This window comes from Mustela nigripes, chromosome 2, assembly GCF_022355385.1.
Source record: "Mustela nigripes isolate SB6536 chromosome 2, MUSNIG.SB6536, whole genome shotgun sequence".
Classification (NCBI taxonomy): Eukaryota; Metazoa; Chordata; class Mammalia; order Carnivora; family Mustelidae; genus Mustela; species Mustela nigripes.
Genome location: NC_081558.1, coordinates 13,654,800 through 13,682,799, shown reverse-complemented (window position 1 = coordinate 13,682,799; position 28,000 = coordinate 13,654,800). Strand labels below are relative to the sequence as shown.

At 55.4% G+C, this 28,000-nt stretch overlaps 1 protein-coding gene across 8 annotated transcripts; it reads right to left on the bottom strand.

Moving 5' to 3' along the window:
* Positions 1 to 168: 168 nt before the first annotated feature.
* Positions 169 to 27,835, bottom strand: FCHO1 (FCH and mu domain containing endocytic adaptor 1). 8 transcript variants are annotated; one of them, XM_059389386.1, is made up of 29 exons: positions 27,771 to 27,822; positions 23,013 to 23,059; positions 22,691 to 22,780; positions 22,190 to 22,260; positions 17,995 to 18,086; positions 17,313 to 17,387; positions 16,316 to 16,457; positions 14,419 to 14,571; positions 14,066 to 14,170; positions 12,228 to 12,326; positions 12,043 to 12,139; positions 9,934 to 9,978; positions 9,741 to 9,819; positions 9,244 to 9,268; positions 8,826 to 8,883; positions 8,222 to 8,400; positions 8,113 to 8,137; positions 7,658 to 7,709; positions 7,036 to 7,127; positions 6,392 to 6,667; positions 4,442 to 4,554; positions 4,216 to 4,303; positions 3,942 to 4,050; positions 3,089 to 3,244; positions 2,590 to 2,722; positions 2,026 to 2,225; positions 1,329 to 1,384; positions 824 to 988; positions 169 to 440 (listed from the first exon to the last, which is right to left on the bottom strand). In XM_059389386.1, exons 4-29 carry the CDS (start codon positions 22,214 to 22,216, stop codon positions 418 to 420), a joined length of 2,664 nt encoding a protein of 887 aa, XP_059245369.1. In that variant the 5' UTR covers positions 22,217 to 22,260; positions 22,691 to 22,780; positions 23,013 to 23,059; positions 27,771 to 27,822; the 3' UTR covers positions 169 to 417. The 8 variants fall into 8 exon arrangements, with proteins under 8 accessions (XP_059245369.1, XP_059245371.1, XP_059245372.1 ...); XM_059389388.1 differs by lacking the exon at positions 27,771 to 27,822 and adding an exon at positions 24,651 to 24,709; XM_059389389.1 differs by lacking the exon at positions 27,771 to 27,822 and adding an exon at positions 24,341 to 24,442.
* Between the last annotated feature and the right edge of the window lie 165 nt (positions 27,836 to 28,000).

Sequence of the window (28,000 nt, the reverse complement as noted above, 5' to 3'; positions counted from 1 at the left end):
GAGCTTGGGGTGTCCTTGTGCGGCTTTTTCTCGCCCCTGGTGCCACCCTGCAAAGGCTAGTGGGGGGAAGGTGGGGGCGATGGGGGACTTTAGGGATCTTACATCTTCCCCACACATCTGTCTTCCTCTCCTCTCTGGTGATGTGAAGGAAATTTCCTGGAGCCGGAAAAGGCTTCCTTATTTTATTAGAAAATAAAGTTTATTCAAAGAACATTAAAAGTCCAAGGACCCACGTGGGAATTGGCTTGAGCAGGAGTGACCCCCCCTGCCCCGGCTCTGCCAGGCTGGGTGTGGGGCTCCTCCCCATGGAGTCAGGGCCCCGAGGGAGGCCGGGGTGGGATCCCAGGGTCCGGCAGGAAGGCAGGGGTCAGTCAGCGAGCACCAGGACTCAGTGCAGAGCTGGGGGCCTCTGCTGGCTCAGCAGCTTACCAGGTACATCCCTGCAGGGGCAGTGCCCATGAGACGAAGGGAGGAGCGTCCCTTGCCCCTCCCCTGAGATCTCCAGATCTTCCTCCAAACAACCCACGGGCGCCAGCAGCCCCAAGAGAATGGCGTGGGGGCAGTGTGGCTGTGTACCTTCAGTTCCCTGCCTTGGGTCCCCATGAGGACACACTACGGGGGTCCTTTGGCCCTCCCCACTTGTGCCCACCATCGGGGGCCTCCAGGGCCCAACCCCCACCTGCCTCCCCCAACATTGTCCCCCGCCCCCCTTCCGCCCCCATGCCCTGCACCCTGGCAGAAGCAGGGGGTGGGGCTCAGGGCCTGGCACGGTCCTGGCTGCAGAGGTGGTCAGTGACAGGACAGGGGGAGGCGGGGGGAGTACCTGTGGCAAACCTCCTCTTCACCAGCGACATGCGGTAGCCACTGCCCACCAGCTCCAGGTCCACGCCCGACAGAGTGGTCCCTTCGCTAGTGAACTGAGCGGCCACAGGGCTGGGTGTGCTGGAGCCCGAGCATGGCTCCCAGCTGGCGGATAGGTGGCCAGAACCTGAGGAGGCCTGAGGTCAGCAATGCCCCAGCCGCTTCCCAAGCCCTTTGATCTGTGGCCCCTATCTGTCTCTTCCAGACCTCCTCTTGAGACCCTGTACCATTTTCCTTTGGCTCCTTGGGGGTCATGTGTAAATTACAAAAGAGTTCTGCCGCAGGGCCTTTGTACCTGCTGTGGCTGCCCCCAGATTTTCTCTCCCACAGCTCTGCCAAAGCCCTTTTAATAAAGCTTTCCTCCCTCTCTACACTTCTCCCCAGCACATCCCCAATTCTCCTCCTTTTTAAACAAGCCCCTCCCATCCAAAACCCCCTGTGATTTTTCATGCACAACCATAACTTACCTCCTGCTTCAGACACATCTGGTAGCTTCCAAAGGAGTCGCTTCTCCTCCAGATTCCTGGCATCAAGAAAAGCTTGGTCAGGTCTCTCCCAGAGAGGACACTGGGAGGTGAGGGTCCCAGCTGGGTCACCTCTCAGCATCCTGACCCCAGCAAGCCAGGTCCTCTCCCTCGCCTCAGTTTCCCCACCTGTAAAATGGATGTGGGGTATGGAGAGCTGGCCCCTGAGGACCCCACAGCCTTGCAGCATTTTTAGATAATGCGTTTTGTCCTTCAAATCTGGCTTCTTTGTGGCAGGCGCTACCTTTTGTACAAAACAAAGGCAATGTCGGGGAACTAAGAGCCCAGAGTGGGTGGCTGGGTTCAAATCCTGGTGTGACCGCAGATAAGTGACTTAGGCTCCCTCTGCCTCAGTTTCCTGCCCACAAAGGGGAATGACAGCAGTCCCCACCTTAAGGGCTTATTAAAAGCCCTGGGCCAGTCCATGTATGTAGAGCACGTGGAACATGCCTGACACACAGGCAGCTCTTGGTGTCCAATATTATTATTGCTAATAACGTCCCCCTTAGCTCTAAGCAAGGGGCGCTCACGACTGAATGGTCAGCCCTACAGTGGACCCTTCAGCTGCTGCATCAAGGAGAGGTCTGGGAGGGTTCTAGGGTCAATGCAAAGCCTCCTTCGGCCTCCTGCACGCCCTCACCAGGTGGCGGCCGGCTGTAGGCGAATGTTGGTCACAGGCTCCCCGACAGGCAGCAGGATCTGGACGTTGGTGAGCGGTGTGGGCACCGCCGTGGCACCGGGCCGGTAGCTGTACTCCACCGAGACCTGAGTGAGGGTGGCCCCGCACTGCCAGTGGGCGCTCAGCTGGAGGGGCACAGACTGCGGCCCTGGGCGGGAGAACTGGGAGCAGCAAGAACACGACAGGGGACACAGCTTAGGCCGTCCTGTCCTGCTGCACCAGGCACTCTTCGACCTCCTTCGGACCCAGCCTCTCCACTGCCTGCACCACTGCTTGGAGCGCCTTCTCTCTTTCCCAGTTTCGATCAGAGTGTGTAGGACACCACGTTTCCAGCAGAGGGCAGGAGAGCGCCTCCTTCCGACAGGTTTACATAATTTACATAAGCTAACTCCTAACCCCACTAACTACATCCACCCCCCCCCCCCCCCCCCCCCCCCCCCCCCCCCCCCCCCCTTCTTTCCCCCCGGCCTCCTCATCTGCCACCTGCTCACCCTGCCGGACCCCTGTCCCCTCCCCGTGGCCCACCTGGTACCGCAGCAAAACCACATTGTAGTAGGAAGCGGTCGGATTCTGCTCTGCCTGGCGCTGCAGGGCCTCGGTCAGGGCCGCCATGTTGAGCCAGAAGTCTTTGGTCTCAGGGTCGCTCTGGGAGGGGTCACTACAGAGACGGGCAATAACCACCCCAGCCCTCGGGAGACCCAAGTCCCCCCTGCATCCACGACGACCCTCACCATGGGCTTCCTAGAGGCGAACTGCCTGGCTCACCTTGGGCCCAGTAAAGCATGCCTACACACCCCCCAAACGGGGGGTGGGGGGTTGGGGGGCAGTGAAGAAGAAGAGTACAGTGAGATCAGGAAGGGAGAGTGATTTGCCCAGGTCCAGCACAGCACATGCGGGGAGACAGAGCTGGAATTCACAGGCAGGGAGCTCCCGGACCCCACCAGCCTCTGGGACCCTCAGAGACCCCACCAGCCTCTGGGACCCCCTGCCTCTGACCTCGCACCAACCACTTCTCCTCCAGTACCTGAAGAGCAGGTCGGCATTGGGCTGGAAGTGCTCAATGGCGGACGTGTGCACGAGGCGGAAACTGAGGACAGGTGGGGGCGGGGTCCCGCTGAACACACGCACGATGCCAGCCGGGAAGGTCATGGTCAGCTCGCCGGTTACTCGAGCCAGGCAGCTGGGGGGTGGGGGAGTAAAGAGACCCGGTGTTGGCTCCAGGCCCTGCTGGCACCTCATCCTCCCCTCTCTCCTGGCCCCACCACAGCCAGCGGCTCCCGAGCCCCGCAGAACAGCGAGGCCCTGACCGTGCCCAGCGTTCTTACTCCCAACGTCTCCTCCTTGTGTCCTTGCCTGGACAGCAATCGAGGCACCAGGAAGAAACTACACTGGGCTTAAGGAGCCCAGTCCCTAACTCTCTTTACCCCTAGGCCACCAGGAAGCTCAAAGCAAAACATTCAGTTCTAGAACTGTTGTGACCTTGGGTTTCAGGCCTATTTGTGGTTTGATCTTAAGGTCTTCCCTGCTGGGCACTGCCCTCAGATTATTCCTGGCCCCTCAACTCACCCCTGACCCAGCCTTCCAAGGGCCTGGCCTCTGGTCCCGCTCCCTTCGGTGTGATGTGCAGAGCGACCTCAGAGGAGTTGCTCTAACCTGTGCTTACAACGAGGCCTCGCCCTGCTCTAATATTCTCCATGGTTCCCACTGCCCTCGCGACAGGGGCCTGGTTGTTTGGCTCAGAGTTCCAGGCCCGTCCATTGTTAAGCAGGTCAAGAAACACACCTCAAGTCTGTCTCTCCCGAAACCTAGATCCAGAGGCCCCAGAGAGCCCTGTTTGTCCCTGTCCTTGTTGGCACTGTACCCCGATCACTGCGTACCTGGGGTTATGGCCTCGAAAGTAGGCGTGGACGTATTCAGTGAAGGCGGTAGCTACAGGCAGGGCATCCTGGGAGCCCAGGACCACAGGGCTGGGTCCCCGGGAGACTCCTGGTAGGGCCAGGGAGAGGGAATAGGGACAAAGTGGGCACAGGTCCCATGCTCCAGAACCCACCTTCTGCCAGCAGGGCCTCCAATGCCTCACTTAGCCACCCACCCGGGCCAGAGAGGGTGAGAGCGAGGCCCAGTAAGGGGTCCGGGGCCGCCCCACCATACCGTGTGCCGTCTGTGATGAGAAGCTGGGCCGGTCCGAAAGGGTGCTGGTGGTGGAGGAGCCCAGCGGGGAGGGGCTCAGAGACCGGGACTGGGGAGGGAGACAGGTCAGGCTGTATCGCCCGGGAGCAGTGCCCTGATGCTGCCCGCCCCCACCAGAGGTGCCCCCCGCCCCAGGCCGGGCTCCAGCCGCGCCCCCTCACCCTACCAAGTCGCTGCCTCACCCTACCAGGTCGCCATTGCTGCGCGTGAGCGGGCAGGACACCTTCCTGGCGCGGGCTCTCCGGGGGGGCGCTGCCAGGCCCTCTCTGGCTGCAGGGTCAGCAGGCCCGGGCACCAGGTCTGGGGAGGGAGCGAGAGACAGACAGTTGTACAGCCGAGATGCTGCCATGGGCCTCTCGGGCCTTCCCATTGAAGGACTTTCTCCCCAAAACTGGGAGTCGGGCTTATTTGGGGGAGACACCCTGGGTCTGAGGTCTTGGGGCTGCAGAGAGTGTGCCGGCCAGGACTGCAGAGGTCATCCGCGGCCCTGAGCCTCCTAGGCACCAGACTGATGGCCCAATAAGGGATTCCTGGGGATAAGCGGGCCAGAGCTGGGTGCTCTGGAGGTTGGGGGTGGGAGGGAATGGCCCCGGGGTGGGGGGGCAGGGGCAGAGGGTTTTTATCCAACATCAGTGATTCCATGACCTTTATCCTCTCCGCGAGTATGACGCAGCCTCTGGCTCCAGCCTGTGTCTGAGTCTCACCTGCTAAGGTCACTAATCACCACCTAACTCTCAGGTGCCCCGCTCTGCTCCATCTACGGATGCTTGCTCTACCTACACCCCCACGGGTGCTCCTCTCTACCCCTGGGCTTCTCAACAGCACTGCTGACACAGCGGACCCGGGCAGTTTCTGGGGGGCCATCGTGTGCACTGTGGAGTGCTGACCAGCATTCCGGGCCTCCACCTGCCAGGTGTCCCTAGTACCCATCCCCCTAGTGGTGACAATCCAAGATCAGGGGTGACATTGTCTAGTGCCCACTAGGGGGCAGAACTGGCCTAGTGGAGAACCCCAGTTCTATAGGGAAGCTCAGACAGCCCCACTTGACTATCTGCTCGCATGTTCAACACTTACTTCCCAGGGGGCCTCCCTTGATCCAACTCCCAGCAGGCTCTTTCTCTAATCAAGGATGGTGCCAAGCACCCCTGTCGCCACTGCCAGGGACCTCATGGGGTCACAGCCCACTGATTCAGGCTCCCCCTTCCCCCAACTCACCTCTTCCTCCCAACCTGCAGCCCTGCTCCAGCTCACCTTGGGCCCTCTCCTCTCGTGGGCGCCCTCCCTTCCTGCTTCGCACAGCTGCCCATGGGATGCTCCAATCTGGCCTCCCCTGAACTTGGGCTCTACTGGCCACCTGACATCTAAAGGCCCACTGTCAACATGCCCCCACTCCAGCTACTTCTGCCCCATATTCCCAGCCCCTCTGCCCCTCCCTGGAAGAATGCCCAGCTGCCCTCAAGCACTCCACCCTGATCCTCCCACTTCCACCCCTCCCCCACCCCACCCCCGCCCCTCCCCCATCTCGTGTCTGCATGCCCCCTTCTCCCCAGCTGTTACCCCATCACGACTTCCCTGGACTCACCCACCTCCCTGATCTCCAGCTCCCACCTCCCAGGTGGATAGAGAGCTCCCGAAATCTGAGTCACAGGCCCTTGCTCTGCCCACAGCCCTCTGCTCTGTGGCTCAGGCCTTGCCAGGGGTAACACTCACATCACTCCCAGAGACTACCAGGCCCTGCTCGGACCCATCTTCCTACACTCTCTCCTTTTCCCTGTCATCACTCTGTTCCAGCCTCACCCGGCCTAGTCCGCTACCACCCCAGGGCCTTTGCACAGGACCTGCCTCCTGCGTATGTGTGTGTGTGTGTGTGTGTAGGCCCCGCTCCCCCACATCTAAATGGCTCCTTCCTCACTTCTATCAAATCTTAGCTCAGAGATCACTCCTCAGGGAGGTTCCAAACTTCTGAGCCCTCACCAGGCACCTGCCACCTTCGCCTTGTTAAATAGCCATCTCATTATTGTCCCTGCAAGGGTGAGGGTTCTGGGCTGTGTCCCCAGTACCCGGCTCAGGCCCTGGACTGAGCAGGCGCTTAGTCTTCCCCACCCCGGGCTCTGATAACTCTAACTCCTGGACTCACCTCGTCCAGCCACAGCCTCCAGCCCCCAGGGACCCGGGGATGGGGCGAGGGGCTGTGGCGAGTCCGATGCTGGCAGGGACCGTGTCCCCCTTGACTCGGAGGCCGGCGCCCTATAGCTAGGTGGGCTCTGTGGGGTGCCCGGGCGGGGGACCCAGGAATCCGGGGAGGGGCCAGGCGCCACGTGGGATGGCGAGTCCAGGCCGGAGTCCTCCACATTCTCGGGCGACGAGGAGGAGAAAGGTGAGGGGCTGGAGGTGAAGCCGAGGCTGCTGGAGCCTGGAGGGGGGGGGGCGGGGGTGGTGGTGCCAGCTCCAGACCCCGCCCACATGGAGGCCCCATCCTTCCTCCTGCCGGCCACGCCCACTCAAAGCCTCACCCACCCCCCTTCAGGCCACGCCCTCTGGTCGCTTCCATCTCCACTGGTGCTCCGCCCATCCACCCACAGGGCGCTTACACTACTACAAAGGCCTGGCCCACTCACGCTGTGGCTCCGCCCACCATCCCATTGGCCAGTCTGCATTCTCAGTGACCCACACAGGACCCCCAAATGCTCCCTCCCGCCTGGCCCACCCTCCCGTCTACCCTGGCAATGGCCCCACCCAGCCTCCTGCTAGCCAAGCCTGTGTCCCTAAAGCCCCCATCACCTGTGAAGTCTTCGTGGTCAAAGGCCGACTCTAGGGGCGGCCCAAAGAGGTTCTTGGAAAACTGTTCATCTGACTGTAGCTTCTCAGCACAGCTGTGGACGAAGTGGACAGGAGGGATGGATTCTGTCTTTCCTATGCCCCCTCCCCGCTCAGGGCCTTTGCACAAGGCTGTTCTTACTCCTGAGCTCCCTGTGTCCCTGTCTCTCCCCGAGGCCACATCCTGCTCTCTTCGAGGCTCAGCTCAAAGTCCCCCTGCCCCTGCCCTCTGCTTTCTCAGCTGAAGCTGCCCACTGGTACCTTCCACCACATCGCCTGCTCTATCTCTTCACAGCACCTGGAAGTCTGGAACATGCTCTAGCTTACTGGCTGTTCCTAAAATCTGAGCCACTACAGTGCGAATCTGGGAAGGAAGACCTGTCTTGGGCATACGTTTATGAACTCAGAGTTGCACAAGTACACAGCAGGTGCTCAATAAATGTTCACTGAATGAATGACTAAGTGGTTCCTCAAAAACAGCATGCTCTCAGCTCCCTGCCAGGCTGAGAGGAGGAGAGAGGAGTTGGGGGTGACCCGCACCTCCCCACTCAACGCTGGCCGGATGTCCCACCCCTGTAGGACCCACCTGCTGGCTCTTGGGGCAGATCGAGGCCTCTGTGGTTTCTTGGCAGCATCCCCTACAAGAGATGTACCTCCCTGAGCCTTCCTGTCACCCTGTCTACTGTTCCCCTCCACCCACCCACCCCTTCACCCCCGCTGGCACAGAACAAGAGACTAAGGCTTGGGGCTGTCCAGCCAGCCGCCCAAGGTGACCAGCAAGTCAGGCAGAGAGCAGTTTGAGCCTAAGCCAATCTGTCTCCAGGTTTTGGCTTCTTTCTCGGCCCCAGCTCCTTCCTTCAGCTCTCATTTAATTCACATAATGACCCCATTTTCTGGAAGAGACTGAGGGTCAGAGTGGGTAAGCAGCCTGCCCCAAATCACACAGCAGAGCTGGGATTCAACCCCACACTCACGCTCCAGGCCCAGCCTCCCTTCCACGTGCTCCTCCCCAAACCAAAGACCCCTTAACAGGCTGCTCACGTGCAGAGTGGCGTTTCATGGTGCCCTGTGGACAAAGTGGATGGCATCAGGCCAGGTGCATCCTGCCAGCCCCACCTGCCCCAACCAGAACACCCCTCCCATGCCTCACCCCTGGGGCAGGAGGAAGGATGAGGCTGCCGGCCGTGGCCCTGAGTTGGGCAGCAGCCACGTCGGGGCTGCAGGCAGGGGCCCGGGCAGGGGCGGGCTTGATATGCACATAGAACTTGCGGGGCTCCTCATCATCGAAGTCTGAGTCACTGGAGGAAAAGCGGGTGGGCTCCACCGTGCGTGCGCAACAGTCAAGGGGCCAAGCTGATCCCAGCATGGGGGTCTCCCTCGGCTCAGCCCTCAAACCCGCCCCTTCCTACTCACACCCTTCAAGGCCCTACAGGATCCCGTCTCTCCCTACTTGTCACCCTGGCCTTGCCCGATGGTGTTTTTGCTCCAAGTCTTTGCACAAGCAAACCCCAAACTCTCATTCAGATGCTAAACCCCAACACTGGTCCCCCCTCCTCTAGGAAGTCCTCTGGGCTGCCCCTCACTCCTTCTTGCTCAGCCTGGACCCCACAAGGCAGGTGTCTTTCTTTGATTCTGCTCTGTCTACACCGCAGGCTCCCCGCAGGAGGGACATAGGGAAGGATTCCTGTGGGCCGAGCTTTGTCCCTGCTGTGCCGACAGTTGGCCCCCCAACCCCAGGGGCACCAGGAGGATATTGTTCTGGGTCACATCAGGCCGGACAGTGAAACCTTCTTCATCCACCTCTGGACAGGTCTAGGGGGATAAGCAGTGAGTCAGGCTCCCGGCTACAGGACCTCTCCTCTCACCCCGCCACGCCCCCTCCCACCTCTGCGCCCTGAAAACAGCCCAGATGGCACAACCGCTTTCCCCCGGGGCGGCCAGGATCTTGAGGAAACAGAGCACACCATTGCCTATACCGAGGTTGTAAGACTGAATCCGCAAATTGAAGCTAAGTGGGGATGTTAGTCCCTCCCACGTGGCTCATGGGAGTTTGGAGCCAAGATGAGATGAAGCTCCTTGAGCTCCAGGCTTGGCTTCCAGGCTTGGGAGCCCCGAGGTGGGACCGAACCCCTCCCACGTGCAGCCCTGCCTGGCCCCTCCCATGATACTCACCCCTGAATCGGGTTCCAGGGAGTCTCTGGAGGCGGAGAAAAAGATGTTCAGGTCAGCTCTCCCACCTCATCTGCACGCCCCTGACGCCCAACGCTGGACATGGCCCTTGGGCTGCGATGTTGTCCTGAGCTAGTCCCCCAGGTGATGGGGCCCAGGGGTTTGCCTGGGGCAGGGGTGTGGGGTACTGAGTCTGCAGTTAACTGAGCTCAGGGTGTTCTCAAACAGCTTGGCAGGGGAGGAACCCTGGGGCTAGTCCAGAGGGCTGGCTTGAAAAAGTAGGGGGTGTAGGCGCTAGCCTTGGCAGGGAAATGATAGGGCTAGCCGTGGCAAAGGAAAAATTTTGGACTAGGTTGGGCAGTGGGAATATTGAGCTAGCCTGGGATAGAGGTTCTCCTGGGGTACCCTCTGCAGGGAACCTCTGGGATAGGCTAGCCTGGGAAGGGGGAAGGATCCCGGGCTAGCCTGGGCCAGGGCTGGGCAGGGGGGTGCTTCCTCACACAGCTGCAGGTGGCTCCCGCTCCCGCCGGCTCAGTCCTGGGAGGCGAAAGGCCTTGGCTCCCCGCAAACGTTTCATTGCTGAGAACAGATGAGGGGGTTGCCGCTGAGCCCTGGGGGTGCCCCCTTCCCCTTCAGATCTGCCTCGCTCAACCCCACCGTCCAGCCTGGGCACCCAGGCCCAGACGTACTTGCCTTCCTGCAGGGCAGCCGCGCTGTATGTCTCAAAATCCAGAGGCCCTGAGATAAAAGAGATTGAGAAACTCAGCCTGGCTGGGAGACCGGGCCTGGGCAGGACAGCAGCGCACTCTGGGAGTCATGATGGTACCTGGGTCTGAGCTCAAGGCCAGTCAGGGTCCCATGCACAAGCTGAGATGCTGAACAAGCCCCAGAGACAGTCAGGAGGGGGTGGGCCACGGGTTCTGGTCCCACTGTGGGATGGACCAGAGGGGATGATGCCTGAGTTACTTTTTCTACTTCCAGCAATTCTCACAGGCACTTGAGTGGGTCAGGGGATGGACAATGAGTCTGTGCAGTGGGCTGAACCTCAGTGCCAAGATGAGGGGTTGGGACTCTCTTCAAAGGTGATGGGGAGCCATGGAGGGTATGTGAGCAGGAGCAGGAGCAGATCTGGGGCCAATGAAAACCAAGAGTGAGGCCCCACACCAGGAGATACAGCCTGGGCTAGGGCCGACTAATAGAGACAGGAGGGATTAAAGATAGTTGTTTGTGGTTGACTTGGGGATAGAAACTGTATACCAGCATTTATTAAATGCCTCCTGTATGTTAGGGACACAGTTTGCCTTTTATTTTTTAATTTTTTAATTTTTTTTCAGTTTTCCCTTTACCTGCATCAAATTACTAAACATTCATTATTATTTAATGTATATAATTATTATACATTATGTACATTATACATGTACATATACATCATATGTATATATTATACATTATATATATATACATTATGTGTATTATATGTACATTATGTACATTATAATGTACATCATTATTATATAATGCATAATAACATACATTATTATTCATTCATTATTAACATTCAAATTACTAACCTTCATTAGATGGGGATTATTATCACCCCCAATTTACAGATGAAGAAACTGAGAGAAGTCTAGACAAGCATCCAAGGTCACATAGCAAGCAATGATGAAAAGACCCAGACCCAGATCTGACCCCAAAAGTTTTACGCTCAATCCTTCCCCAATCCCTCATCTGGACATTTTTTTCTTTTCTTTTTTTTTTTTAAAGATTTTATTTATTTATCAGAGAGAGAGAAAGGGAGAGAGCGAGCACAGGCAGAGCCAGAGGGAGAAGCAGGCTCCCTGCTGAGCAAGGAGCCCGATGTGGGACTCGATCCCAGGACGCTGGGATCATGACCTGAGCCGAAGGCAGCTGCCCAACCAACTGAGCCACCCAGGCATCCCTGGACATTTTTTTCTAATTGGCCCTTTGCTCAATAATCTTCAGTGTTTCCCTCAGGCCCTCAGGGTAAAGTAAGAACAGTTGGGTCTGGCATTCAAGGCCTCTCCAGTACCTGGTTGTAAGAGATTTACATACAAGATAGGGCATCAAAGGACTGTTGGCTGGCTCAGCTGGAAGAGCGCGTGACTCTTGATCTTGGGGTCATGAGTTGGAGCCCCATGTAGGGTGTAGAGATAATTAAAGTATACTTTAAAAAAAAATGGGACATCAAGGGGCGCCTGGGTGGCTCAGTGGGTTAAAGCCTCTGCCTTCAGCTCAGGTCATGATCCCAGGGTCGTGGGATCGAGCCCCGCATCGGGCTCTCTGCTCGGCGGGGAGCCTGCTTCCTCCTCTCTCTCTGCCTGCCTCTCTGTCTACTTGTGATTTCTGTCTGTCAAATAAATAAATAAAATCTTTAAAAAAATAAATGGGACATCAAATCCTTTTCCTGTGTGGGCTGCAGAATTAAATTTGCCATCAGCCCATTTTTCTGATGAGGACACCAAGGTGCGGGAAAGTTCAGTCTCCTGCCTCTTGAGTGTTGTATTTTTTTTTCAGGATTTAATTTATTTATTTGACATGGAAAGAGAGTGAGAGGGAAAACAAGCAGGAGGAGCAGCAGAAGGAGAGCGAGAGGGAGAAGCAGGCTCCCCGCTGAGCAGGGAGCCCAACACAGGGCTCAATCCTAGAAGCCCGGGATCATGACCTGAGCCAAAGGCAGATGCTTAGCTGGCTGAGCCCCCCCCCCCCAGGTGCCCTAAGTCTTGTTCTTTCCCTGCAGCTGTGGCCCCAGAGCTGACGCCCACGGATGCCCCAACTTACCAGGCTTCTCTCGGCCTGTGCCCTTGCTCTCTGCAAACTTTCTCAGAAGCATCTCCACACTGACGTTCTCAATGTTCTGCTTAAACTCCTCATGCACCTGGACCAGGTAAAGGAAGTGTGGTTACACTTCCAGGGCCCCTTGCCTGGTATCTTTTGCTCTGCCTCCCATCCTGGGTGCCACTCACCTGCCCAATCTGCACGTGGGTGTCCTCCACCGAGTGGGCATAGGAGCCTAGCAGTGCCTTCATGTGCCGCAGGTGGGTCTCCTCCATGGCTTGGAAGCGCTGAATTGGTAGGGGGAGAGGGAAGTGGGAAGATGGAGGCCACCAGGGGTGGCCAGGTGACCCAGCCTGGCCAATCAGAATGTTCCAGCCCCCTGGTCTCAGTGACGGGTGTGGGGAAGCCCCAAGGAGCATCTTAACCTGGGACTTCGGCTTAAACTAGGGGAAATTAGATATTTTTACGCCCTGAGTCAGTGAGTTGGTGGGATTCATGTGGGGGCTACTGGTGACCACTTTACTATGCACACATGCACACACACACACACACCCCTATACACACCCAGGAGGGCATCTTTACTTGGGAGTGAAGCCCCTAGGGAGAAAAACAGACTCGAAAAGCAGAGAGGCACAGCTTCCTGCCAACACCACTTAAGTAACTTGATCCAGCCCGGCCTGAAGCTCTCCCCTCAAACTTGTCAGTTTCCTGAACTTATAAATAAATCTTCCTTGTCAGTTCGAATGAAGGTTTCTTTCATTTGCAACTATTAGTTGCAAAATCAGGAGAAAAAAAAAATCTGGTTCCTAATCCTGAGATTCCAATCTGCTTTTTTATACATTTGGGTAGACAGAGTCCCAGAGAAGTACAGTGAAGTATAGTGTCTCATACAAGGGTTACATAGCTGGGGCGCCTGGGTGGCTCAGTCATTAAGCCAGATCTGCCTTCAGCTTGGGTCATGATCCAGGGTCCTCGGATCGAGCCCCGTGTTAGACTCCTTGCTCAGCGGCAAGTCTGCATCTCCCTCTCCCATTCCCTCTGCTTATGTTCCTCTCTCACTCTCTCTGACAAATAAACAAGTAAAATCCTAAAAAAAAAAAAAAAAAAAAAAAAGAGAGAGAGAGAGAGAGAGAGTTTAAAAAAAAAAGAAAAAAAAAAGGGGACAGAGCCAGTACAGAATGGAGGCTGGAACAGAACCCAGGTCTTTCCTTCACCATGAACTGTCAGTAGACTCTCAGCTTCTAAACCCTGCCCTAGGGACACCTGGGTGGCTCAGTGGGTTAAAGCCTCTGCCTTCGGCTCAGGTCATGATCTCAGGGTCCTGGGATCGAGCCCCACATCGGGCTCTCTGCTCAGTGGGGAGCCTGCTTCCCCCTCTCTCTCTGCCTGCCTCTCTGCCCCCTTGCGATCTCTCTTTCTGTCAAATGAATAAATAAAATCTTTAAAAAATAAATAAATAAACCCTGTCCTACCTCGTCCAAAAACCTTGTCAATAAAAATAGAAATAGGGGCATGTGGGTGGCTCAGTCAGTTCAGCATCCAACTCTTGTATTTGGCTCAGGTCATGGTCTCAGGGTCCTGAGATGGAGCCTCCTGTTGGGCTCCACGTTGAGTGTGGAGATGGCTTGAGACTCTTTTCCTCCCTCTCCCTTTGCCCCTCCCCCTCAAACAGACAAACAAATTTTTAAATAGTAATAGAAATAATAATACCTTCGAAAGTGGTTTCTAGGCACCTAGTACTAGTCTGAAAACTTCCCATGTAGGGCCTCGTTTAATCTCCACAAAAACTCCAGGAAGCAGGTACTATCGCTATTCCCATTTTGCAGATGGGGAGACTGAAGCACAAAAAGGTTTGGCTTTTGAAATAATAACGCCAACAACAATCCCAACAGTTAACTGGCTCTAGAATCCTATGGCTTGAAACCTGTGATTCTGAGGCTCCTGGGAGTCGAGGTTTTCAGAGGTCCTAGACTTCTGAGGCCCGTAGATCCTGGGCCAAGGACTGTGTGTGATGCCTGGTTCTTACCAGAGCCGAGTCTAGCATCTTCTGCTCAAAGTCAGCGCGGGCAGAGTTGTACTTCTCCACCGAGCGCCGCAGGCTCTGTGCTGCCTTCTTTGTCTTCGTCTCTGCCTATGAGGCACAGGGAGGAGACAGGGGCGGGAGGGGAAACATGGGGCATTTCTTCCCCCCCCCCCCCCCCGGGGACCCATCATCCAGCAAGTAGACTGCTTGGGGCGCCCAGGGTGTGATTTAGGTTCGATGGCCAATGCTCTGGGTTATGTTCTCATACTCCCAAAGGCAGCCCCGCCACCCCTGGGCACATCGCTTGGACCTGCGAGGGCGCAGGGCAGCTGGGGACCTATGATGGGCACACCCACCTTGTCCATCTCCTTCTGGCTGGTGTTCTCCCTCCGCAGCCGCTCCTGGTCCATGCAGCGGTTCAGGTAGTTCTCGCGGGACTTGGGCAGGAGCTGGCTGACACCTGCGAGGACCTGCACAGCGTCCAGGGTACCCACGGCTTCCTCTTTGCACTGCAGGGGTGGGAAAGGGGGAGCGCGGGTAGCACCTGAAGCCCGCACCGCACCGCTCCGGGGTGCAGGACCTGAGCAGACCACAGGGCACAACGTGAAATTCCGAGCTTCCCAAACACTCTGTGGGGTTCCCGATCCCACGGAGTACCTTTTATGAGTATCCTATTAATTTAAAAACTTCTAGCTCTTTGAATAGGAAATATTTACACAGCATTCCTACTGCAGAAAGTTTTAAGGGATGAGCTCAGGAAAAACTTCCCACTCCCTGATCCCCAGGCTCCCAGGCCTCTGCCTGGGAGTCGATAGGTCTCTAGAAATAATCGGCACATAGACAAGCAAATGTGTTTGTTCTAGCCTATTTTTTTAAATGACAAATAGGCACAATGTCTGTTTAACTCAGCTTTTTCAGCTTAATAATCTATTCCCAAAATTATTCTGTATCAACCCACAGAAAACTCCCTTGTCCCCCAGTTTTTTTAAAGTAGTCTCCATACTGGGCGCCCTGTCCTTGTCCCCCAGTTTAAAAAAATCATGGTAGGGATGCCTGGGTGGCTCAGTGAATTAAAAGTCTGACTCTTGATTTTGACTCAGGTCATGATCTCTCTCTCTCTCTTTTTAAAGACTTTATTTACTTATTTTTTATTTTTTATTTTTTTTTTTAAAGGACAGTTAATTCTAGTAAGAAGAATCCTCCTTCTCTTTTCCAACTTTAGAGATTTTATTTATTTATTTGACAGGCAGAGATCACAAGTACGTGGAGATGCAGGCAAAGAGAGAGGAGGAAGCAGGCTCCCCGCTGAGCAGAGAGCCCGATGCGGGGCTCGATCCCAGGACCCTGGGACCACGACCTGAGCCGAAGGCAGAAGCTTTAACCCACCGAGCCACCCAGGTGCCCCCTTATTTACTTATTTTTTAAAGATTTTATTTATTTATTTGACAGAGAACACAAGTAGGCAGAGAGAGAGGGGGAAACAGGCTCCCTGCTGAGCAGAGAGCCCGATGCAGGGCTCGATCCCAGGACCCTGGGATCATGACATGAGCTGAAGGCAGAGGCTTTAACCCACTGAGCTACCCAGGTGCCCCAACGATTTTATTTATTTATTTGACAGCAAGAGAGGGAGCGCAAGCAGGGGGAGTGGGAGAGGGAGAAGCAGGCTCTGCTGAGCAGGGAGACCATGTGGGGCTCAAACCCAGGACCCTGGGATCATGACCTGAGCCGAAGGCAGACACTTAACTAAGTCATCCAGGAGCCCCCAACTCCCTTTTTTAAACAGGAATAGGTATGGCTCTGGGCAAAAAAAAAAAAAAAAAAAAAAAAAAAAATTTATTTATTGGTACTGAAATCCAAGGGTCACGTAATTTTTAGTATATGTGCTGCCAAAGCAAGCACAGGGTCATGTAATTTTTACCTGCCATGAAATCTTCTTCTTTTGATTCCCCCTACGCAATCCCCCACTCCCCAAACCATTTAAAAATGTAAAAACCATTCTTAGCTCTCAGGCTCTACAAAACCAGGCCGGATTTGGTCTGTGGCCCATCGTTCGCAGAGCCCTGGTCCAGAATTTTGAGTATGAAAATTTGAGGGTGCTCAGGTATGTGGGAGTCTGGGTTTGATGTGGAATTGACAGACTTCCCAGAGGAACACACCAGGAGCAGGAAGGTCAAAACCCCAAGAAGTTCCCAGATCTTTCCAGCCGCTGCCATTCCCCCTCCGCCTGGCTGCGCAGTGCCCCCCAGCACACACCTTTTTGTGCAATTTGAGCTGCTCCTCGCCATAGCGGAGCACATCCTTGATGAGGTCCTGTAGCTTCCGGGTCAGCTCCAGATGACAGAGTGCCAGCTTGTCTGAGGAGACGCGGAAGACCTCCCAGAGTGGGGCGAAGGTCCTGGAAACAGGGCACATCCAGGGTCCATCAGCTCCAACCCCCCAGGGTCCCCTCAGAGAGGCACCTACTGTGCCCAGGCCCTGCTAAGCACCTGCACCACAACTACAAGGCAGGCCTGGGACGGATGGGGAAACAGAAGCATAGGAGCCTCCAGAGCTCACCCAAGGCCCCTTTGGAAATGAGTTATCAGAGCTGGAATTTAAACCCAGGCCCCAAGGCCCTAGAGTCCTCACTCTGGACTCCAAGCCCTAGCTGATACTCAAGGGCACCCAGGCCCTGCAGCCACGCCAGCCTCTTTGCTCTATGGATGCCTCAGGGCCTTTGCACTGGCTGAGCTGCCTTCCCAGGTCTCTGACCCAGATACCCCTGTAGCTGGCTCCATCTCATTACTAAGGTCTCAGCTCACGGAACCAAGCCCAATGCCAGAGGAAGCACCTGGCCTCTCACGCTCCTATTTCATCCTCTTCCTGAAGCTTTTCACTCTAGGAAAGGACTTTTGTTCATGTTTGCAGTTAACACCTGTTTTGCCACACACCCCACAGGTAACATGGCATGAACAGGGCATGAAGGGGACTGGGGGCTTTATCTGTCTTGATTGCTGCTGCGTCTCGAGTACCTGGAATGGGGCCTGGCACACAGCAAGTACTCAGTAAATACGAGTTGAATGAATGAATGAGGTAGTAAGTGAATGAATGAATTACTTTCCTCTGTCTATTGAGCCCCTTAAGTGAGGGAGGGTTGACTCCCTAGTCTACATATCACTTGTGTGAAGAGATGTCCACCCAAGAGTGGGTTCCTGATACCCCAGGACCCTCTAGACTCGGTGACCTCCCAGCCCAGCTCCAGCCCACTCACCCCATGGGGGTCCCATTGCTGGCCAGTTTGGAAAGTTTCGCCATTGCCTTTGAGTAGGTCTCCTCGATGGTGGCCCTGAGTAGAACAGAGAAAAGATGCAGAAGGTTCTGGGCCTCCTTGGGAGACACTCCATTCCCCCTGGGTCTCAATTTCCTCATCTCAAATGTCTGAGCCGTAGCTCTTAAAACGATGCCTCTGTCCTGTACAGCTTGGACAGGTCTTGCGAAACAACCACAGAGAGAAAAACCTGGTTATAATCTTTTGAACTCTGCTTGGATTTAATGGGCGTTCAGCTAGTGAGCGGCCGGGATGCAGAGGCTGTCTGACAGTTTGAATGTATTGTTTTCTGGGATATGGATGTCGGAGCAGTTATGGGCCAGAATGGAGATGACTTCATCATACATGCGTTCTATCGTATGAAACTGAGTTTTCAAAATTCCCCTTGTAAGTAGGTCATATTATCTCTTCAGGAGGGAGCGTCAGAAACCCGAGAATGGTTGACAGGCGGGCATCGGGGCTGACAGTGCTGAGAACCCCTGGTTTCCAGCACGTTCAAACGGGTTGGATGTGGAGTGGCTGTAGTGGCTTGGGCAGGGGAGTGATGGGGAGGAGCCAGGGCGGAGCCACGAGGTAGGGGAGGTATGGGGCGTGGCCAAGGGTGGGCGGAGCATGGGGACCTCACCTCTCCCGGATGAAGTCGGCTAGCTCCTTGGTGGAGATAGGCCCCTGCTTCACGCTGTGGTACAGGACCTCAAAGCCATGGTTCTTCTCACCCTGCAGGGGATGGGGGCGGAGACTGAGTAAAGGGCTGGAGGAGACTTCACAGTTGCTTAGCAACGGGGGCATGGCCAGAGGAGCCAACCAGCAGAAGCCCAACCCCTTGGCAGCAGGGATTGCTTCAGGCCTGAGCCAATCAGCCTGTGGCCTATCCCCTTGGTTACAAGGATTGGTTCGTGGGCCTTACGTTGGTCCAATCAGAGAGAAGCCTGGAGGTTTTGTCCCATGGTTGAGGGAGAGATGTTCTCTTCCGCGGGTTGTCTCTGTCCCTTTGTTTCTTTGTCTCTCTATGTTTCTCTGTGTCTTTCTGCCTCTGTTTCTGTCTCAGTCAATCTCTTACCCAGCTTTTCTGTCTGCGCCTCTCCATAAATGAGGAATTATGGGGGCATAGAAGATATTGGAAGCCACGTGGAAACCATGATACTGGGAAAGAAGCTGAACCTGATGGAGTCTGAATAAAAAGTACGTTGAGTTGAGTTACTGGAGCAACCCAAGCCTGAAAGCCCCATTTCTCTACAACGTTTCACCTTTGTGAGCCAATATAACCCTTCTTGTGTTTCCCTTTAACATAGAAACACCCTCTCTGAGACCCCCTAGAGCACAGTCTGGGTCTGATGCCTCTCTAGGGACCCAGCAATGTCCAGTATAGGGTGAGGTCAAAAAGGGGATTGGAGTTTGTTGAATAAATGAACAAATGAGCTATTCTGCTGTCACCTAGGGCTTTTGGGAAGAGGGCCTCTATCCGGGTGCCTCCCACCAAACCTCTATCCTCCTAGTCCTGGGGCCATCATGGTGGGGGACGCAAGGTCTGTGCTGTGTGATCTGAGCAAGTTACTGTCCCTCTCTGAAGTTTTAGTGGCTTCATGTTAAGATGGGACAGGGAAGTCATCCACCATTCATATGAAGATGAAGTAAACACCAAGGTGATCCACATCATGGCTCCCCAAATTCCCAAAGGCAACCCTAGTTTTTGCTAATTAATAGCATTAGTTAACATTTTGTGTTAACTTTGCTCATTTCTTCTCCAAATATGTTAACTTAAAAAGGCAACTTTTACCACTATTCTAATTGGAAGCCCTGGACCTGATGCCATAATGAAAGGAATAGGGAAAAATAAGGCAACAACTGCTTTTATCCCAGCCAGATCCTGTGACATGTGAAAGGCATCACGTCTGAACACTGAGCTTTTCATCAAAAAGGGAGATCAGCTGGCGAACTGGAGACATCTTAGCATCAAACAGGCCTTGTGAGTAGGACCAAAAGAAGATGCTTGTGGGGCGATCTAGCATTATTTACCGTCCAACACAAATCACTGAAGTGATTAGGTCCTCTGTTAATAGTGGTTTCCTCCATCTTCCTCCAACCTGCTGAGTTTACCCTCCCACTTACCTGGAAACCAGAAGGCTGAAACTAGAAGCCATAACAAGATAAAGCCTCTTGCTACATAAATGGAGAAACTGAGGCAGAGATGGGCAGACCCAACCCAGCCTGAAGCTCAAATCTCCCAAAGGTCATGCCTCATTCTAGAATCGTTGATAGCTCCCTATTTCCCACCAGCTGCTTAAGGGTAAAGCCCTTATCTTGAAATTGTCTTTCCAACCTCATCTCCTAGAGTCCTCTTGGCCTCGCCATAAAATGGCAAGGAGTCCAAAGACAGGCTGTGCCTTCCTACCACAGTATATTTGCCTGGGCTGTTCCTGCAAACCAGCTCACCAGGCTACATCTCTTCCCACCCATCCAAATCCTTCCACCTCTCAAGGATCATTTCCAGGCCCACCCCCTTCAAGAACTATCTCAGACTCTCACTTCCCTGAATGTTCAGCGTTGCTCCCTCTAGCTCCCCAGGAATATGTGTCAGAGCCTCCTTTTATACACTGGGTCACTTTGAGCTGGTGACTTCCCCTCTCTGAGCCTCAGTCTCCTCATCTGACAAAGGGGGCCAATGACAGTACCCACCTCCGAAGGGTCTTGGTGAGATGAGGCTGGGACAGTGCTGAACCCAGGGCTTCTGGCACCATGGTGAGGGCTCAGCAAACAGACCCAGTGCCACCCCCCCACAACCCCACCCAGGGGATCCTTGGGTAAGGCTGCACCAGGCACTGCCGCCCAGGCCAGCATCTGGGGCTGACTTGGAGCCAACCACTGGCCTGTTTCCCAGACCTGGCAAGGCCCCCAGTGATATCTGCCTCTCTCAGGCTGTGCTGGCAGCGAGGGTCTTAGGAGGGGCTGTCTTGGGTCTGTGTCTCTTATCAGAACCTCTGGACTCCAGTCTCGCCCCTATGCCAGCCCCAGAGGGATCTTTCTAACACAACTTGATCGTATCCCTTTCCTGCTCATACTTCCCCCATGGCTCCCCAGTACCCTCAAGGTCTCCTGCCTCGGCCCAGCAGGACGGGGGCATCCCTATCCAGCTTGATGTCCCCTAACTGGAACCTCCTTCGGGCCAGCCAGGGCACCAGTGCCACCCAGCTAAAGAGTCACTGATAACAAACAATTGATTAAAAGAAACATTGCCGGTGACAGACATCCCAGGATACTCCCTGAGACCTAGGGAGACAGGAATTCATCCCCTTTCTCAGATGGGAAAACTGAGGCTTGCCGACACAAAATCAATTGCCCAAGGGCTCTCAGCAGAGCCCAGATCAAATCCTCAACTCAAAGCCCTGCACCAGGCTATCTTTGGGTGGGGAGTGCACTGTGGGTGGCTTCTATTTTCTCTCTGCTGATCTGAATTTTCTGCAGCAAGCTTGAATGCCTCATGCAATTAAAAAGAATTTAAAATAAATGTAGGTGCCTCACGCCATTAAACAGATTTTAAAATAAATGTAGGTGCCGTTGTCAGGGTTCCAAAATGTGGGCAACAAATTGATCATCGAATAGTCAACCCCCTTACCTAGAGGCACCAAAAGGGGGCTCAGAGAGAAGCACCCCTTGCTGGGGTCACACACTCAGAGACAAATCCAGGGAATCCAACCCTTGGGCAGAAGGTGGAGGTCAGGCCCCATCCCCCCTCTGCCCTCACCCCATAGGCCTCCCTGCAGGTGGCAAGGGGGTGAGGCCCCTTTAAGAAAACAAGTGGCAGTAAGAGGAGCCCCAGCTGGGGAGGGAGAAAAGGAGGGAACAGGCCTGTTGCCAGGGGCAACCAGTTGCCTAGCAACAGGCTTCTTCTCTGGCAAGCTCAGGGCCCAATTGGGGAAGGGGCTTACAGCCCTGGTCCTTCCTAGACCCTTCTGTTCATACATCCTCTGTGGCTCTCCATTCGCCTGGGCCTGTAAGAGAAGTCCTTGTGCCCTCAACTGGTCACTCGTGTCACACTTCTGGGCTTTCGCTCAGGCTATTCCCCCTGCTGAAATGCCTTTCTTACAACTTGGAAAATCTCAGCCCTCAAAGCCCAGAGGAAACATAGCTCCATGTCCTGACCCCTCCTCTGGTTGCCCCCAAGGCTGAGCCCAGCCCTGACCCTGGAGGGCTAAAGACTTCTGACTGGCTCTATGTCTCCCAGATTGCGAGCTCCTTGGGGTCAGAGTCAGGATGAAGCCTCTTGGGGGCTTTGTGGCACCTTCCTCAGTTGGTTGGGTGTGGAGTGGTAGTGGCAGGCAGGGAGGGAGGGAATGAATGAATGAATGAAAACAAGTTTGTCTCAGCCCTCTTGGGTCACAGTATGTGCTCCTCAGACTGGAAGGCAGAGGGGTGAGGCGGCCACTAGGGGCCAAGTCAAGAAAACCCCCAACTCTCCAGAATAGGAAAGATGTGGAAATTCGCTGGCTGAAATGACCCTGGATCCTGGAAGTTTACTCTGGCCCGGCATTCGAGCCCTGATGCTGCATTGTCTCACCGGGCAATTTGAAATAAAAGAATCCTACTCTGGGCCTTGGTCTCCCCATTGTCCAAGCGATGACTTGCTTAAGGTCACAAGGCCCATGAAGTGGGAGGGTGTAGATTCAAACCCAGCCTGACTCCTCCCACTTTAATTTCTAGGAGTCACAGAACCTTCACCTGTCCAAGGCTCTGCCCCTGAGCCGCCAAGTCCCCTCATCTCCATAAAAGGCCCCATAGCCTTTCCAGGAGCCCCCATCAAAATAAAAGTGGGTCTTACTTACCCAAAAATGCTCCCCAAAATACGACATCCTGATGCCCTCTGTGGAGACCCCCACAGGCTCCTGTTTAGTGCCTGTCCAAAGAGAGAAGCAAATCTAAAGCTATGGCCAGCTTGGGTCTAAGGAGGGGAGATTCCAATTGTCCTCCCCGTGGAGGAGGAAGAGAGAGGATGGAGGAGGAACCAAAAGCCCCAAACCTGGGAGCATGCCAGGGCCCGTGAGATGATTCATCCCCAGGCCTGGCCCCCAAGTAGCCCTCATTCTAGGGGGACAGATCTGGATATAGATGCCCCAAGTCCTACGGGGTCAGAGTTGGACTGGATAGAGGAATAGGGGCTGGGAAGCCTAGTCCAGAGGAAGGGGCATGGGAGTTGGGGTTTTCAAGCTCAAATAAGAGTTCACTGGGGGGCAGAGTACTGGATGAGCTCCAGCCTAAGCAGAAAATCTCACAGATGGGAAAACCGAGACCCTCCCCCCCACCCCCATAGAGGGGAAGCCACTTGCCAAGGTTACAGAGACAGGAAATGCCAGTAGATTTGCACCCTGGGCAAGCTGAATCAAGACCAGAGCACTCAGCTCCACGCTGGGCAGCTCCTGTGGGGAAAGGGTCTGCTGAGAGATGGGCACTGGGACTGTGATCAGCCACATGGGGGTTGGGGTCCCTGAAGTGTCCCCAAGGATCCCTTGGGATCTCCCTGATCCCTCTACAACAGTCCCCGCCCCATGCACACTCCTGGAACGGAGAGCTTACCCCTCACCATGATGACCCATCTGGCAATGGTGCCCCCATGAGTCCCAACCCTGACTCCCAAAAGCCAGTGTTCACCTGATATCTGAGCCACTCTATCCAGCTCTGTGCCTCAGTTTCCCCATCTGCAAAACAAGAGGGAATACCTAGAAGGGGTCTTGCTGGGGGAATCCAGGCCTCCCTGCAGAGGGGGCTGGGCCAAGCCACCTGGCAAGGGAGGGACACTTGGTGTCCTTGGCACGTTCTAGAGGCTGGGCTTGTCACAGGAGCCCACAGGCCTCATCCATAATTCATGACCCCTCGGGCAGCTCAGCAGCAGCTGGAAGCCCTGGAGGCACAGTGTCAGCAGGGACAGGGCTGGTGACCGTAAATGGGAAAACTTCTTGGGTCTCACAAGGAAAGGACCAAGCAAGGACCTCGGACAAGGCTGCCTTCACTGAGCTTCCGTTCACCTAATCTTGAAAGTGAGTTTAATTTGAACCATTGTCCTCTAGCCCCAGGTTCACTGACTTCTGTTACCCGGCAACCACCATGTATCCACAAGACAAGGACAATGTCAGAGTCTGTGAGATGATTCACTCCTGGGTCTGGTCCCTGAGGAGCCCCCAGTCTAGGGGCATAGAGCTAGACGCAGACATACGAGCCTTGCAAGCTCAGGGCTGGGCCAAATGGAAGAAGGGGCTGTGGGAGCCTGGACCAAAGGAGTGGACATGGGAGTTGGGGGGTTGAAGCATGAATAGGAGTTCACCAGGCAAAAAATTATTTGATTCCACAAATATTCCTAATGACCACCCTGGGCTGGGTGATGTTCGGGCCCCTGAGAAAACTGTCACCGACCCTGTCCCTGAAGAAATTCTGGTGTGGGGGGAGGGCTTGCTGGGCTGACAACCGAAGGGGGAAAAGCCCTCATTTTCCATCGTATGTCTTCATTTCTGGCTGGGATTTAGGCCCTGAGAATATCCAAATCCCTTAGAGCTGCGCTGACCGATATGGGAATCACTAATCTCATGTGCTGACTTAATTTTAAACTAAGTAAAATTAAATACCATGAACCCCCCACCTCCTCAGTGGGACCAACCTTGTTCCAGGACTCAGTAGCCTCATGGGGCTGGTGGCTGCCATAATGGACCACACAGGTAAGGAAAGTTCTTCAGGAAGATGCTTCTTAGAGGATCTGAAGAGCCAGTGGGCCCAAGTTCCCCAGAAACCGGGGATCTCACTACAGTTTTCACAACTCTGGTAGACGGCCCCTCCCCCACTATATACTGAAGGTCATTATGTGCGTGGCGCTGTAGCCAACACCCCCCAAAAGGTACCAGCTCATTCATCCTTCATAACCACACCATGGGGTCCGGTCCCACCTTTACCAATGAGGAAACTGAGGCACAGAGAAGTAACTCACTAACCTGTGACTTTGTCCCTGGTCTGTCTGCCAAAGAACTCCTGTTTGGAACCACTGCAGGTGGCTCTGGGTCTCCGTGTCCCCTCTACTGCCCCACGGCCAGCCCGGTCACTCAGAACCGTAATGGAGGGCAGGGGGCCAGAGCGAAGAGTGGCCTCCCCTCCCCGCCACAGGTTCCTGCCCGGCCCAGGAAATGACACCTGCTGCTTCCCTCGGAAACCCCAGGCCAGGCAGGGGGTTGGGGGGGGGAGGCTTCTGTTCCTTAGAGGGGCAAGAAAGGGCAATGGGGACCTCCAGACAGGGCAGGAACTCACCAGACGGGGCAGCGAGTAGAGCCGGGGCCCCTGACAGACGGGGTGGGCACGAGAAGATGGCCACGCGGCCCCTGCCACTTCCGTGAGCACCAACCCAGCGGAGGCCTGTGTGCGTGGGGGACAGGAAGCTTACCCTGCCCCGCCTACCGCCCAACTGCCATCTCACCTCCCCCACCAGGCCAGCACCCCTGGGACTTCCTGGGAACGGGGCTGGCCATGGATAGGTAAACTGAGGCACCTGAGCCTGGGGCCCCCAGCCTGGGACCTAGCAGATAATAATCATGATGACAATGATGAAATAATAGCAGGTGACACACAGCGTCTGTCCCGGGCTAACCTTTTTCACATCCCACCACCCCTGGGCGTGGGTTAAGGACTCCTGCTTCACAGAGGGGGAACCGAGGCTCAGAGAGGGGAGTGGATAGGCTCATGTCTGTACAGTCAAGACTCAAACCTAGGGCTGCATGAAAACTTCCATGGGCCCCCTTCCTCTAATTACATAAAAAAAAAAAAAAGGCACTTAAACTATATGTTACAAATTACATTGGCACAGAGATGAATATATTAATATTTGGTATTAAAGTGTATTTAAAATGTATTCCTTTACCCCAAAGCTCATCCTGGGCCTCTGAAAGTATTATGTCCAAGACACAGTCGCCTCTGTATCTGATGGAGAAAATCGTTTGGCTCGAACCCAGGACTCTGGGCCTCCAGAGCACCAGGGCAGAGCCCAAAGATGGACAGGGACTTGCCCAAGGTCACACAGCAGGCTGTCCGCTGCCCAGAGCAGAGAAGAGTCCTCCACGGGGTGCCTGACACCAGCCCCAGGCGCTGCCTGGAGATCCTGCTTCCCCAGCACCAAATCCCAAAAACCCACAGCTCTGCACCAGGTGAGGCATGTGAGCAGGCCCAGGGAGCAGACAGAAGACAGGGATGGAGTCAGCAGATGGCAGAGCTTCCTGGCTGTAAGCCACCTGTCCAGAGCCCCTGACCTCACGTGCTGTGACCTTGGGCTTCCCTGGACCTCGACGCCTCCAGGGTCCTATGAAACAGTCCCTGACATTTTACTTCCCCCAGACTCCAGCCTGTGCACAGTGGGGCCAGTCTGAGGTTTTTCTCTTCCTTCCCAGGCACTAGCCAGCCTCTTGGCCATGCCATTTCAATGACCTGTCCTCTCATGAATCTCCTCTCTTCTAGGCCCAGGTACCAGTGAGTGACCTTTACACAGTCTGGCTTGATTCTTACAGTGGCACTTTGAGGCAGTGTCTCATTTTGGCCCTCACCCCCATGGGGAAACTGAGGCACATGCCCCTGGTCACACAGTGACCAGGCTGTCAAGCTCAGGAATTTCTCCATCCTCCCCAACTAGGCACCTCCCTCTTTGTCATCTATTTGGCAAACACTTATTGAGCACCAACTGTGTACCTAATTGCCGGGCTCTAGAGACACGGCTGACAACACCCTGGCCGACTCCTCTCTCTCCTCCCTGCTCCCGGTCAGCTATGACCCCATTTACGATCACTGATATTGTAATTACTGTTTTAATGACCATGTCTGTATTTACAGGGCACCCATCTTCCCACGTCTCCTCTGATCTTCTGAGGGGGATCCAGCCCATTCCCTAGAAGAATACACCAAGGCCCGGGGAGGCAAAGCCACACATGGGAAGAATCCATTTGAACCTGGGGGTGTTGGACACCCAGTTCTGAACTCACCCCTGTGCCCACTGCAGAGTCGGAATAGGCTGGCCTGGTGGCTTCAACCTCCTCCTACCCGCGACCCCACCCAGGAACTGGCTCGCTCCTGGCGTGGGTGACAATATATGGGTCAGGGTGTGCCCCAGGCAGTCCCACTGGTAAGACCAGGGTAGTGGAGCCCCTGTTTCAACCATTGCAGCTTGGTCATGTGTCTGTCTGGGAGAATAGCCTTTCCAGCAAGGCCAGAGTGACCACGAATCCATTTTGCAGTGCAGTAAACTGAGGCTCAGAGGCCAGCAAGGCAAGTCGGGGGGGGGGTGTCTCCAAACCCCCTGCCCTCTCACCCCCAAGCCACTGACAACTTAAGCGAGGGGGGCAGTTAGAGTTTGCCACATGATAGGGTGTATGGCTTTCAGAATCTGTAGAATACAGCTTCTAAAGCCCTCATCCCCATTTTCAAAGGAGAACACCAAGGCTCACAGAGGTGCTGTCACCTGCCCAAGGTCACCAGTGAGGCAGGTCCATCAAAGCTGCCTCCTGGTCCCCACTGCGGCTGGGGCAGACAACTCCCAGATTCGAGACAGATGGAGGGGCCGCCCACCCCACAACCCTCCTCCGCACCCCACTCGCAGCCAGCCTCCCGCAAGATCCTAATTTACCTCGATTTATTTTAATCCCCAAGAACAGATGCTGCTGCCCACCCCCCACTGAGGCAGGGACCACCCCCAAGTCCATGCTCCAGGCCCTTTCAGGCCTGGCCTGACCAGGCCCTGTCAGGCAAGGGGCCCAACACTGGCCCCCTCCCCAGAATTCCAACTTTGGGGGTCCCTGCCAAAGATGCCAGTGAAACACCCCCCACCTCATCCTGGCAGTAAGAAACTGGGATAGAGCAGTCTAGAAGAGGGTCCTGGGGACCCCCAGCTCCTCCTCCATGCTGATCAGGGTTTACAGTGGAGAAAAAAAGGAAGGGGGTCCTTCCATCTCGGTCCTCAGGGGTCTGCAGACCAGAGATGGAAAGAGGGAAATTGAGAGTGGTCTCCACTTCGGCTATCCTGGGTCCCAGACTGGAGGGAGAGCGGCACCCCCATTTTTTGAACCCTGGAACCTACACCCAGATCCAGGCTTAGAATAAAGGGATTTGGGGAGGGGTCTCACGTCATAGCCACCCTCCTGCACGCTCTGGTTCTAGGCCAGGAGACGGGGGACGTGGAGAGGGGTTCCCATCTCCCTCCAAAGGCCGTCGACGATGGCCGCTGGGAGGCCGGGGGGGGGGGGGCCCCCGCTCAGCCCCCCACCCCCAGTTCGCCATCCCTCGTGCCCCGCCGCGCCTTTGCCCCCAGTGGCCTCCGGGGCTACCGGGCTCGGTGTGCATGAGGGGCTGCGCGGGCCAGGGTATTGGGGGGGTCCCGGGGACAGCACTCACCTCCCGAGCTCTGGCCGAGCCCCGCGCCCGCCGCCACCTGCGGCTCGGTCTCTGACACCCGAGCCCGCCCCGCCCCTACCTCCGCGGTTGCGGCGCGGCTGCCGCCTGGCTCCGCCCCCGGGGCGTGGCGTCGAGAGTCCCCACCCACAAGACGCCACCCGGAGGCAGGGGCGGGCTTGGAGTACGCGCGGCCAGCCATTGGGCCATTTAGAAGCTCCTTCAGTCCCGCG